Source organism: Danio rerio, chromosome 15, assembly GCF_049306965.1.
Source record: "Danio rerio strain Tuebingen ecotype United States chromosome 15, GRCz12tu, whole genome shotgun sequence".
NCBI lineage: Eukaryota > Metazoa > Chordata > Actinopteri > Cypriniformes > Danionidae > Danio > Danio rerio.
Genome location: NC_133190.1, coordinates 14,497,798 through 14,512,595, shown reverse-complemented (window position 1 = coordinate 14,512,595; position 14,798 = coordinate 14,497,798). Strand labels below are relative to the sequence as shown.

The 14,798-nt window shown below is 36.7% G+C and overlaps 1 protein-coding gene across 1 annotated transcript in view; it reads left to right on the top strand.

Annotated features, from left to right (window-relative positions):
• The first annotated feature begins 5,694 nt into the window (after window positions 1–5,694).
• scn4ba (sodium channel, voltage-gated, type IV, beta a) overlaps window positions 5,695–14,798 on the top strand; it is a 34,112-nt gene continuing 25,008 nt past the window's right edge. The window contains 1 exon segment of the mRNA NM_001077570.1: window positions 5,695–6,291. Coding sequence (NP_001071038.1) covers window positions 6,201–6,291 — 91 coding nt within the window. The 5' untranslated portion in view covers window positions 5,695–6,200.

Genomic DNA, 14,798 nt, shown 5'->3' with positions numbered 1-14,798 from the left:
TCAAATCAATCAAATCAGCCTACCAAACAAACAACAAACCAACCAATCTAACAAACACCAAACCAACCAATCAAATCAGCCAACGAACTAACCAATAAAAAAATTAACCAATCAATAAATAAATCAATCAACCAACCTATTAAACAAACAACAAACCAACCAGTCAAATCAACCAACCAACTAACCAATGAATAAATCAACCAAGCAATGAATCAATCAATCAAGTAACCAACATATCAATCAATCAATAAATTAAACATAGAGTCCACCAACCATTCAAATCAGCCAACCAAACCAACTAATCAAACAAATAACAAACCAACCAATCAAATCAATCATCCAATCAGACAATCAAATCAGCCAACCAAACAAGGAATCGACCAACCCATCAAACAAACAGCAACCAACCAATTAACCAAGCAACAAACTAACCCAACAAATCAGCAAATGAACTTACCAATAAATAAATCAACTTAGCAACAAGTCATTCAACCAACCTATGAATGGATAAACCAAACAAGCCAGCTAACCAAATCAGCCAACTGATCAAACAAATTTACTAACCAACCAATAAAATCAGCCAACCAACTAACTAATAAATAAATCAGCCAAGCAATAATCAATTAACCAACTAACCAACCTATCAATCAGTCAATATATAAGCCAAGCATAGAGCCAACCAACCATTCAAATCAGTCAACCAAACCAACTAATCAAACAAACAAGAAACCAAACAATTACCTAACCAACCAACAAATCAAATCAGTCATCCAATCAATCAATCAATCAATCAATCAATCAATCAATCAATCAATCAATCAATCAATCAATCAAATCAGCCAACAAAACAAGGAATCAACCAACCAATCAAACAAACCAGCCAATGAACTAACCAGTTAATAATTCAACCAAGCAACAATTTAATCAATCAACCGACCTATCAATTAATCAACCAACAAACCAGCCAACTGAATCAGCCAACCAACTAACCAATAAATAAATCAACCAAACAACGAATCCACCAATTAACTAACCAACCTATCAATCAACAAATTGATCAATGAACCAAGCATCAAGCCAACCAGTCACTTAAATCAGCCAACCAAACCAACTGATGAAGTGGATTTTATACTCTTTAAAGTGTGAAGTTAATATATATATTCAAATTGTATGTATATAATCTGCTTGTAGACTTGCATACCATTAGAAGAATTACCATATCACAAGAACTGGATAAGTTATATAGTTACCAGGTTTGGGTCAGGGGTTAATCTAGGTGGAAATTGAGGTTAAGGGTTAACCTAGCCGGAATTTGTGTGACATATGTAGAAATAAGGGAAAAACAGATGACAGAGGTGTAATTTGGAGTCAAGGGTTAAACTAGGAGGGATCTTGTGTGACATATGTACAACAAAGGCAAAAACAGAGTATTTAAGGAGGGCAGAAGATGAGTGACACAGAATTTTTCAGACAGAGATGCTACTGGGGGTCTCCTGAAAGTTCTCCTTTGTTGTCGACAATAAAGTATATTCTTCTGATATTCATAACCTCCAGACTGAGTTTGATTGAGTAAGAGAAAAACCAAGAAAACCACCACACTGATCAACCAAATAATCAAACAAACAACAAACCAAACATTTAACCAAACCAAGCAACCAACCAACAAATCAAATCAGTCATCTAATCAATCAATCAATCAATCAATCAATGGTTTCGCTTTCCTTGTAACACCCCTAGTAATCTAAAAGGCCTTTTCTTAGATTATTTGGATGTAATACTTTTGGGTCAGAGTTAAACACTGTGGTGGATCTTAAAAGATCTAGATAAGCCACAAAGGACTTAAATGAGCAAGGCTAATAAATAGCCAAGTGCTATAGTCAATGACCACAGATACTCTGACCACAGGGGCTCTAGACCACTTCCCCAATTATCAAGCCTATCAACAGCAGCATTGTTGTCTTATCAGGGATACATTCTGATTGTTATTATTTCTGCAGCGATGAAAAGCTAACAGTCATATACTTAGAAGGAAATCACAATACTAATTGCTCAGGCATTATTACAATAAAGGCTTCACTTTGAGAATCACTTTCTATTAAAGTTCCACCAAATTAAACCACCCCACGTTGTGATTTTTAATAATCCTTCACGATTGTAGCCTGTCAGACTCTATGAACATGATCCCCAATTTGAAATTGTAAAATCTTAATTGGTATAATGTCAGACTGAATGACGATTAAGATTCGTCAAACACAGATTCATCTGGAGTTTGACATCATCAATTCATGACACATTCAGTATACTATGATCTAAAACATAAACAATCTCTAGTGTTAATTTTATTCAAACATGCCTTTTTTCATAGTAAAAAAAAGTTTCATACAGGAGTAAATCTGATCACAATCACCATTATCGGCTGTCAGTAAACCTGTTAAACCAATAGTCAAAGATTACATATTTTAGCCTAGGACATTGTCAGGTTCAGACCACAATATTTTTGTCTGATCCAAAAAAAGCTGTTAGAGGAGCTTATGTTCTTGTGTTGTTTGATATTAAAAATGAGATGGAGCTTGTTGTGGATGACTTAAAGAAATGTTAAACAAACTTACACCTACCACTCGTTTTGCACGTACCCGTGAAGGGGTAGTGGTGTCCTAATACTCTTTAGTTTGAAGGCATAGGGCTAAAGGCAAGAGGTATTCACCCTTTCAAACGAAGACTTTTCAGGACCACACTTGAATCCAAGGGGTAAGAAAAAATTCCCAGAATACCCCAGCAACAGCTGCACACACAAGTAAAGAGATCCACAAATTAGTATTTTTTGTCATTATTACGAATTTTTACAACAAACAAACACATGTTTTATTATATTCATAATTGCGTTAATGTTTTACCGTCATGTTTTTAAAAAAAATGCAAAAAAAAAAAAAAAAAAAATCTTTAAATTTCGCGATCTATTTGCCATCTATAATCCCCAAATCATAACTTTCTGACACTCAATGATACTGGAATACCCTTTCAGAAAAGTCTAGTGAGCTTTTTGTCAATGAGCTTTTTACAGTGTCTGCTATAATGTTAATGCTGTTTTTGTGTGTTTACATTGATGAGTATGGCCACTGTTTTAATTCCACAGTATTACAATCTTATTGCCACATTATGATAACATAATATATGCCTGCAGTGATTTCCTGAAGATAAATACCAAAAAATAACACAACTGGAATCCCTCCAGCAGTCGCGATTGTCTGATCTCATATGAACCAAGAAAACGCAAGGACATATGACGATGTGTGCAGGTACTGTAGTGCTGTCCCAATTCTTAGGCGTAAATTTTAAAGCAAAATAGAATTGGGATTGGGCCATAATGGTAGCTTTTGCCATGCTTTTTTTGTGAAATGAGATGGTCAATGAAAAAATTGCATTCTCTAGTTATTTAAAACTGAGGGTACAGATTGTTTAACCCAACATTTTCTTAAGATACCTATAGTACAAAATTTGTGGTATGTTTGGAAAATAGAGTCCTAATAAATGTTAATAGGTATGATTATGTTTCTTTGTTTGTCAAAATATGGTAAAAATAGGCTTAAACAATCAGACGATCAAGTGTTTACAAGCCCAAAATGGCCACTATGGAAAACAAAACCGTTTGAATACATTACTACAGAGATTAAAATGGCATCATAAATTATGCATATGATACATTTGATAACTTGAATGAGCCCAGCAGGAAAACTACTGGACTCACCAGTGTACATTACTTCATTTGTCATGCATATTTAGTATTTCAGCCAAGCTCGGCAGCATTCGATCTAGCTACTCTTCCTGGAACCTAAATCAAATTGATCCAGTCCTGCGCTGTAAGTTGGGTTGTGGTTGGTTTTACTCCAGACCTGGCAAAGCTCCAAAGAGAAACAGACAAGTAGACTTACATAAGGGGAGGCAGTGGCAGGGGGTCACTTAATAAATCTCTTTAACAGCTCACTTATTGCATGATTATTCTGTCTTAAAATGAATGTTACTCCAATTTGTTACCTAACTTCTCAATTCTTAGAGTTCTTGAACTATTTTCCCTCTTGAAAATCAAATCAGGATTTGTCTAAAATCCTGGTAAATAATGCCAAGATAATAATTGTTATAATATTAATTCCTTACCAGGTGGTGCAGTGGCAAGAAGGTCGCTGGTTCGAGCCTCAGCTGGGTCAATTGGCATTTCTATGTGGAATTTGCATGTTCTCTCCTTGTTCGTGTGGGTTTTCTCCAGGTACTCCGGTTTCCCCCACAATTACAAAGATATGTGGTAAAGGTGAATTGGGTAATCCAAAATTGTCCGTGGGATGTTTCACAGTGATGGGTTGTAGCTGGAAGGCTATCCGCTGCGTAAAACATCTCGATAAGTTGGCAGTTCGTTCCGATGTTGTAACACCGGATTAATAACGAGACCAAGCCTAAAAGAAAATGAATGAATGAATTACTTACCTTTCATATAGCGCTTTTCAAGACACTTTAAGACACTCGAGTGCTTTACACATTGGGGGAGTCCACATGGATGACGCGACAGCAGCCATATTGTGCTAGACCCTAGCTGATTGCTAGGGAGGACAGATGAAGCCAATTATGATATGGGGATGGTTTGCAGGTCATGATGGACAGAAGCCAGTGGGCAAATTGACCAGGATGCCGGGGTTAAACCCCTACTCTGAGCAGTATAGAGTATCTATCAATGTACTGGGGCATTAGGACCCACACAGACCGCAGGTTAATCACCCCTGTTGGCCTCACTAACACCACTTTCAGCAGCAACCTATTTTCCCCATGTGATCTCCCATCCAGGTACTGACGAGGCTTAGCTTCAGTAGGCAACCATGTGAGAGTTGCAGAGAGCTAGCTGTCAGTGAGGATAACAAAGTCTACGACCAAACTAAACAATTTCAAACCCAAACTTTTTTCAATAGCAAAATATTTTTTTATGCGCTTCATTTTAATATAGATCTATGCTACTACTGTGTAATGACAATCATCTCATTTTGAGTCTGATGGGATTATAGGAGAAACACTCTCCCGAGCATAGTCAGAAAATAAGTCTTTTTTTCTTGATGAGGCAATATTTTCCCCCTGGAACCCCCTACTGACACCATTGTTGGCCCAAATTGCTTACTAGTTTAATCTTTAGTTTAGTTCTTTATATAACAGTGCACTACTAATAAAAAGTTGTCTATATTCCCGAAGTTGAAGGAAACAGTCCTTGTAATACAAAATGTACTTTATTAAATCATGTGAAATAAAATGTAGCTGTAAAAAAATCTCAAACATGAATTGACTAATTTTTACTGAAAGTCATGGTTCTTTTCTGACCTTGCTTCTGAGAAAGCAACCTCTGAGCAAACACTTATTAGTGAGCTTCAACATAAAAAGCTGGCAGTATAATAATGGGAGTAGATGTGACTGAACAGAAGCACCATACCATACACATATGTAGAAATGGAATGGAGTCCCATAGATGTGGTCACAAGCATAGTATATAACGGGACACACTAAAGGTTTTATGATCTACACAGATGTGATTAGTCTAAAAGATACCACCCACCACCACAACACACACCCATCCCCACCTCTTACACACTCCCCCCCTCCCTTATTTCTCTCCGTCTTTCTCTCTCTCTCCCTCTCGCTCGTCCCGTGCCTCTGCAGTGGCTCATTCTTTCCTGCGCCGGCAACAGACACAAACCGCCCCCCCTCCACCCCTCCTCTGTCCACTCATCCCAGCATGCGCCACCTATTCGGGGGTAAGACCAACAGACTCTTCCCCGGACTGAAAGCAGAGCTCTGCGGTGCGGCTGTTGCTGAATGAATGCAGCGTTTTCTTGCACCTACAACCGCACTGAGTGAGACAGAATATCAGCGAGACACTGCCGGCAACTGAGAGCCACTGATCTGAAGAGCAGAACAGCAGATCAGGTGCTGCCTCCGTATTTCTTGCTCTTCAGTTCTCCCTCCCTCCTCAGGACACACTGCGAAGGAGGACTGAGGACAGGGAGGTACTCCGCAAGACTTCCCCAGCTGAAAGTCTTTCTGTTTTGATTTTGTGACGGGTCCCGTGTGACCCCTCAACACCTCTCCCTCAGATCTTAAGTATCCTGCCAAAGACACATAGCAGGGGACCAGGAACAGACAGACAGGCACAAGTGAGCAGACGGTCTGACATGGAGTTGCAGGGGAGAAAATCATTCCTGCACAGGTGTGCGAAGTCTGGCGATGTAGTCCATGCAGGTCTGGTCATCACACTTCTAGTTGGTAAGTCTCTAACAATTTTTCCACCACCATCCCATCCTTGTAACCCTTCTGTAGCCATGTTTACTGCTTAGCCCACCGTAAGCTTTCCAAGTGGGGCGGCTGCCAAAATGCTGCAGTTTTTGCATGCCTTGCACAATTCGAGAGTTCCAAACAAGTCAGGATATACTTGTTGCTGTTTGTGATGGACAATTTGTTTAATGATCCTTCAAGAGACTACAGTCTGGGTGGATTAAGATCCCTCTGCAACCTCTAAAGCTGATGAAACAAATGATGTAAAAGAGTGCAAGTCACTGTGTCACTACATGGTACATAACAAGAGAGTTTGGCATCAATCCTCTAAATCAATCAATACTCACAGTGATCCGAAGCACCAATTTGTACAGTTTTGGTTTATTATTACTCATTCTTAAACATCTACTTTCCAGTGCAGTCAATTCTAAAATAGTAAAGCGACTTTGCCCTTTATTTTATCACCAATCCAGCTGCGCATGTTGTTCTCTAGACTGTAACAGTGTTGATTTTGTGGATGTGGGAATGCATGCTTTACAATATACAGATTAGTGAATGCAAAGTGAATGCAAGCTTTTCCAAAGGACTGTACCCCAAATCTCGAACATTTAAATACATTCTTACTTAAAGATTATTCTCACATTATTTTTTTTCTTGAATACGCTAACTTATTAATATCTGATGATCTAATCTGTTGGGAAAAAAAGGTACAGTATTTGCTTTACCTCGGCAGTAGATGTTTGTGGGACATGCGGCTTCCAGCTTACTTTGTCTTAATGATGTATTGCACAGTGCAAGTCTTGAATCACACTGCACCCCGGTATGCTGAGCTCACTGAATTTCGCCACTGAATTACATTAATTCTTTTTGAGCAGGTGGGCCTGGTTCTTCCACCCAAGCCCCCTCCTTTTTCCCTTTACTGCTTGTGAAGGTGAATTAGAGGCCGCTAAACTAGGTCATTTTCACTCTCTCCTTCATAGCATGAACTCAGACAGTTTATATGCATCCTCTGCATAGTTCCCGGCGGACTCTGGAAGGTATGATATATTGTTATATGTTCACGGCACATCTGTCAGGTTATGAGAAGGTGCATCACTTAGGGGCGAATCATCATTTTGACAAATGACACAGTCTTGCCGGTAGTTTGATTACAATTTATTCTGTTGGTGTGTCTACAATTGAAAGAATGAGAAGTTAATTACAATATGAACAACCCTCACTCGTGTATTATCAGAGTTCATCAAATCTGTCAGCCGGCTTGAAGAAAAAATGGAATTCAGCATTCTGTCCCATAATAGAGAGTACTACTACAAGCACATATGCCATATTATGCAATACAAAACACTTTTGTAACTTACTGATTACATTCAAAGCACACATGTTACAGGTTATCCAACGCAATCTGTAGTAAACTTAACGAGTGCCATATAAGGAAAGGAATCTATAAACAACCTTAGAGCACATGTGTGTTGTCACGGCATGCAGAGCTTGTGAACAGCAGTATCTCCTCTTCTGTCACTAGTACCTCACACCTCAGACTGATTAGGAGCTCATGCTTTGACCACTGAGCAGAAGCCTTAATATTATTGAAGTGCAAGACATTAATTTGCAATGCTTTCATAATTCCTAGAAATATAAATGAAAATGACCGTTTTTTTTATTTTGGTTTTTTTTTTGTTCATTGGTTACTATTTTCAGTTATAGAAACTATAACTAAATTAGACGATACAGTTTTTCAGAGTAAGTTCTAACATTGCGCAATAGGAGTCAAGTGCACATAATTTTATTGTGTTAAAACATGCTAGCAGCGCTTGTTGTCTGCAGTGCTGTTTTCTTTTATCCACTTCAATGATATGTGGTAGGCGATTGGTCTCTTAGCATTTCTTTTGCTGCTTCAGTTGCATAACTTATAAATGTCCGTCTACATCCCATCTTCACTATCATGAAGACATACATCGCTTAAAGAAAAACAGCTTCAACCACTAAAGCTAAAGCTGCTTTAGGAGAAATTCATGTTTGATGTTGTGATGTAAAGGCAGCAAGGTGGCTCAGTGATTAGCACTTTCACCTCACAGCAAGAAGGTTGGTGGTTTGAGTCCAGGCTGGACCAGTTGACAATTCTGAGTGGAGTGCATGTTTTTCACGTGTTTGCGTGGGTTTCCTCTTGGTTTCCCCCCCAGTTGGAGGTTCATTCTGCTGTGGCGAAATTGAGACTGAGCTGAAGGAAAATGGACAACATATGATCATTCTGAAAACGTAGCCCTATAAACGTTTCTGGAGATTGCAAATCAAGTAGCCAGAGCTATGTATGGCTGCATATCCTCGTTAAAATGAATGCTACTGAGCGGTATGATGCCGTTCCAATTTTCGCTTACCAGCTGACCGTTTGTCTGTCAGCTCAACACATACGGCGGCGGACTTGAGCAGCAGAGTGGAGTTGACCGTGGGTTTGAATCAGGGGAAGAACAGTTCCTGAAAGCTTGCAAGTCAAAAACAGAAGCCAAAAAATAAAATAAACAAGTAAATAATGGTAAATATGTTAAAATCAGGGGGCTTTTGTTTTTATGGATTGCTATTAAAAAACCCTGCGGTTGGGTTAAGAGAAGTGGGTGTGTGGGTCAATCGGTGCTTTTTAAAATATTGGTTGGTTTTAGGGAAGGGGTTATTGGTCTGTTGGTCAGTTAGTCAGTCAGTTAGTCAACAGTGGCCTTTGGTGGATTTACGTGATTACAGCAGGTGCAAATGGCACTCGCGAGAGAAAATTGAGATCTGAAAAAGCACGATTTTGGTGGATTTACGAAAAACAAAAACTGCAAAAAAATAAATAAATAAGTAAAAAATACTTAGCTCCTAGGGACGTATTTTGCTCTCTCCTGAAATTATATAGGGGTACATAATCAGAAAGAGGCTGGGTTGAAAATGAAAGAAAGAAGTGGTGAAAGTGGTGAAGAGGTGAAAATATTTTTTATTCATTCATTATAATACCTATAATTTGGTTCATATAAGTACCAATAACAATACCTACCTGATTACATGAAAATAATGTTTTTATACTAGATTTACATAACACGTTTATCACCTTTTTGTCTTCATAAAAATAGCAACAAATCAATAAACTGTGTGGACTTACAACTTTAAAGCACCTATAACACTTACAATTTTAAGAGAGGGTATACAGTGTAAAATAAAACTGGTTTAATTTACATGTATCGAAATGTAGTTTGACAGCAATTAGGTTAAAAATCAATATTATAGTGTTAGGTTAGGTGTTTCTTACCATAGAATACAATGCAAGTATCTGTTTGTTTTGGTTTTTGGACGAAATGCTGACTTTTCCCTCTATTTCCATGTAAAATCCTTTCATTAAAATCTACACTGTCGACACAAGATTGCATGTCCTTATCCTATGAGAAGATACTCATCTTAAAGGTATAGTTCACCCAACAATGAAAATTAACTAGCTATTTACTCATCCTTGTGTGGTTTCAAACCTCTGAAAACTATAATTTTCTTTCTATTTTAAAGAAAGCTGGAAAACTGTAACCATTAGCATCCATAGTCGGAAAAACAAACACTATGGAAGTCAATGCAGGCTTTGTAACAAATCAAGAGTGAGTAAATGATCAGTTTTAGGTGAACAATCCATTTAATTACTGATTTCCTGTGACAGATTCCTCAGTTTGTGAAAAGTGATAATTGCATTCTTGGATCTAATATGCTTTTTTGCTTGGCATAAATTGTCATCCACTTACCTTGAACCTTTGACACAAACATGATTCATACATACTGTACATTTAGATGGTCTTTTCTGCTTCCTTGATATAACCGATCAAATCAGAGTGCTTACATAAATGCTGAAAAAGCGTATTTGTGGGAAAAGCTCTTAACTCATTTAGAGTGCAATATCACTGGCTGAATATGGTGTTATGCTGACTGACTCTGTTTAACTCATTCCACTCCACATTTTACCACACAACACATTGGCAGGGTTTTATAAAAACAAATGTGGGTATCCAGTATCAAAATGGGATTTCCTAGTCAGTGCAGAAACAGAAAAAAAAATGCAACTGATAACAGCCTTTTCTGGAATTCAAATGCGAGCAAATATGAAAAAGACTAAATCTAGGCAGAAAGTAATTAGGATGAATAACACAATTATCACATTTGGCCACGTTTAGCTACTTTTCATTGAAAGCAACTGGCAACAGAGGTGGCTGTCAAAGCCAACAGCTGCTCTCCTGATCTTCTTAGTTATGTCTACAGCCTTTGTGGGCAATTTATGTAACCCTAAAATGCATGAATATTTTGAAAATTACTGATTCAGATCTATAGTAATCCAGTAATATCTTCCACAAAATATTCCTCAAAGTTTTTGGTCTATATTGATAGCACCATGCAGTTGCTGCAGATTTATGGGCTGTACATCCACAATGTGAATCTCCCGATCCACCACATTCCAAAGGTGCTCTATTGGATTGAGTGTGGTGACTGTGGAGGCCATTTGAGTACCGTGAAATCATTATCATGTTCAAGAAACCAGTCTGAGATGATTTGCACTTTATGACATGGCACATTACCCTGCTGGAAGTAGCCATCAGAAGATGGGTACAATATGGTCATAAAGAGATGGACAAGGTCAGCAACAGCAATTAGGTAGGCTGTGATGTTGACACAATGCTCAACTGGTACTAATGGGCCCAAAAAGTGCCAAGAAAATTTCCCCCACAACATTAAACCACCACCAGCAGCCTGAACCATTGATACAAGGCAGGATGGATCCTGTAATTGGATGATTAGAAATTTGCATTTGTATGAGCTGTTGTAACCTAATAAAGTGGCCGGTGAGTGTATAACAGGCATGGATCTTGAACTGTTGCAATAGCTTAAAACCTTTCTAATATTTAGCAACAATTACTATTAAAATATGATTTTGTAAGCATTTAATCTGAGCAGAGAATTTTGAAATTACTGTCTCTTTTAGAGCACAATGAACCAATGAATCCAACATATTGTTGTTCTAAACCCATAATACATTCATTCATCTTCGGAATACAAATTAAGTTATTTTCAATGAAATCTGATAGCACTCTCTTCCTCCATACACAGTAAGGACTCGTTCAATGTCCAGAAAGATCTTTTAAAAAGCCCATACTGTCTGTTTTCAGTGCTGCAACTGGAATGTTATAAAGCTACAAGAATACTTTGCACACATAAAATACTTTATTCAACAGCTATTTTTTTTCTTTAGTGTCAGTACAGGTGCTTAATCATGAAATGTCCACGCATATCCTCTTCTGTTTGAAAAAAAATCATAACCACATCTGACATAATAACTAAAAGGTACAACTAAGTGCCATATGTGCATACGCACCCTATACTGACACTGAGGAGAAGAAACGGTTGAATACATTTATTTTTGTTGTGTGCACAAAAGTGTTCTCGTAGACTAATAATATTCTGCTTGCACCATAGAAGCCATATGATCTGTTTTGAGGAAGTTGTTTGGTTTGATATACCTAAAAAGGTGTTAGCAACCCTGATGTCTATGGAGAATGAGGGAGCTCTCAAATTTCACCTCAAATATATTAACTAGTGATGTGAATGAAGGTCTCAGTGGTTTGGATCAACATTAAGGTCAGAAAATAATAACATAATTAGCATTTTTGGGTGAACTAACCCTTTAAAGTGATGCTGACAGTTTTGTAGTAGATGATGCTACAAATTTGATTGCATGACTGCAATCAGTCCACTTCAAGTTTTCGTCTTTCTGTGTTAATTGTGAGTGAAATGTTATGTCATTATTCTGCTTCAGACATTGTCGCCTTAATAGTATTGGTAGTAGCGTTGCTACAAGTAATCACTACAATCTACTAGCTTAACTATATTTCTCAGTAGAGTAGCGGTAGCGTCGCTACATTCTAAATTAAATAGCTTTTCAGTAGCGAAGCTATTATTTTAGTTAAGTTGCGCAGTAAAATGTGCGTACAAGCTACATTTACTAATCGCAGATCAACAAGTGATGGCACCGACATTCTTGGAACTTGGAGGCCGGTGTTTAGCTGATGAAACTAAATCCATATGATGGTGAGAAAGACTTTTTCTTCCTTTTTTACGATGGTTGACAGCAAACTTTTTGGTGCATTACTGCCACCTCTTGCTCAGGGGTACGGTTCCCAAACAACAACGTAACTGGCAACTGAACTATTATAGTATGATGCATTATTTGGGAAAGGAACGATGTAGTGACACGTGTTTCCCAATATATATATTTATATATACACACACACACACACTATAATGCTTATTCCTAAATATTTCCCTTTACAATAAATTACTATAGTATTTTAAATGTGTAACACCTGAATTTATCTGATTTTTTGTTAATGCTGTTATATACTATTATTTAATTAGTACAAAACATTATTTGCAGTGAAAAAAAACTGAACATGTCATGCCCCATATGTTTCATTCAGTTTTATTGATCACTAAGATATGATTGACTTAAAATTAAGTTAAGCTTCAATTTAAAAATGAAAATAGCAAAACAAAAAAAATAATAATAATAAATAGCTTAGATGTAGCTAAGTTACTTTTGCAAAGTAGTTTTTAGCTTAGCTTGCTACATTTGCCATGAGTGTAGCTTTTAGTGTAGGTAAGCTTAGCTAACATTTCAAGTAGCTTGACCAACACTGCACCTTGAGGAATCAAAAAGGGATTTGTTTCCTATGTTATCAGTGTAAGTGGGTTGGTGTCTAACTGTAAAAACTCACAGGCCTCCACAGACCCTGGATAAGCTAAATAATTTATTTTTATAGGAATTAGGATAATAATAATAAAAAAAAAAATAAAAAAAAAAAAAAATATATATATATATATATATATATATATATATATATATATATATATATATATATATATATATATATATATATATATATTTATTTATTTATTTATTTATTTATTTATTTATGATAACAAAAAAGAGAGATTAGAAGGAATATGAAGGGGAGAACACTTCATAGAGTTTTGTAATCAAAGTAATGTATCCATTAGAATATTCATTCATCTCAAATCCAACTTTGCTTCAGGAGTGCTCAGTTCCAGAAACATTTGTGTGAGGCAATTAGTCAAAGGTGGCAGAATGTCACCAAAAAGGGTTAATTTAGTTAACTTAATAGTGATTGATGATGATATATCCAGCTTTATTATTCACATTTGCTCAATTTCACTAAAGGAACAAAACATACTTTTGCATGTAATCTATTGAAGCATTTTTGCTATCAATATTTTGTCCTACTAATATTTTATAATAATATGATAATAGTTGCACCCACTAGGGGTGAGTTAACTCTGAAACATCAAATATACTGTATGAAAAGGTGTTTGTCTCAATTTAAACATCAACTGATATGTAATAACACTGCATTGTGAATGACTCAACTGTAATTGAATGAATACAAAATAGCAGCCTGATGGCTACCATGCGACTGGCCTAAAAACTGACTCTGCTATAATCAGTAAGAGCTTTGGAATCTCTGAAGTTGTGCATGATATGCTGACGTCACAGTCTGTTCTGAGCGAGACATGGAGTCCTGTTTCAGAGACTAGATATTGTTATACATTACTCTCCCCTCTCTCTCTCTCACTCAACTTCTCTTTTTATCCTTGCCTATACCCCCATTGGTGCTATTAAATTGCAATATGAACCTCATACCACTACACATTAGTGTTTGCGGTTTGTATCATATGTATTGATTATCTGCCAGGGGGCTAAAGGTGGGCTATATAAATTTCTAAATGTCCACTATTTTTAAACGCTAATTTAGTTACATCTAATCAAATATGATACCATTTATGAAATAATTTTATACATTTGGCTTGGTAAAAATATCTATTTCCGATTAATCCAATTTTTCCACACGTCATCAGTTGGCCACATTAGAGAGAAGAATGCAAATAATGTCACTTACAGCAACCAAATAAAACTTGCATATTTTGGTGATTATTGACGCTGAAATCGAATAATTATTGTAATGTCAAATTGTTGGATTAAAAAAACAAACAGTACTATTGACTGTCGAAATGTTTATTAAAAGAAATTAAGTAGAAAAGAGAGAAAGAGACTGAGAAACAAAATGTGTTTTGGTTGGCCAAACTAAACCAGTATATCCAAGGCGATAATATCGATAACATTAATTTTTGTTCTTATGATTTCTGGTGAAGTGAAATATTATTCTAATATCCTAATTAATACTGGTCTAACCTATTGTTTACCACCTATTAAATTCGCATTGTCAAACATTTCACCATTTCCTGCTTACTAAGCCCTTCTCTACATGATTTAGCAACTTCCAACTTTTCTCGTTCTATAGACTGCATGAATAGACGGAAAAACATATTCCGTAGTACAATACATAATCTATGCAATCCACACTCACCGGCCCCTTAATTAGGTACTCCTTACTAGTACTGTGTTGAGAACTGCCTTAATCCTTTAT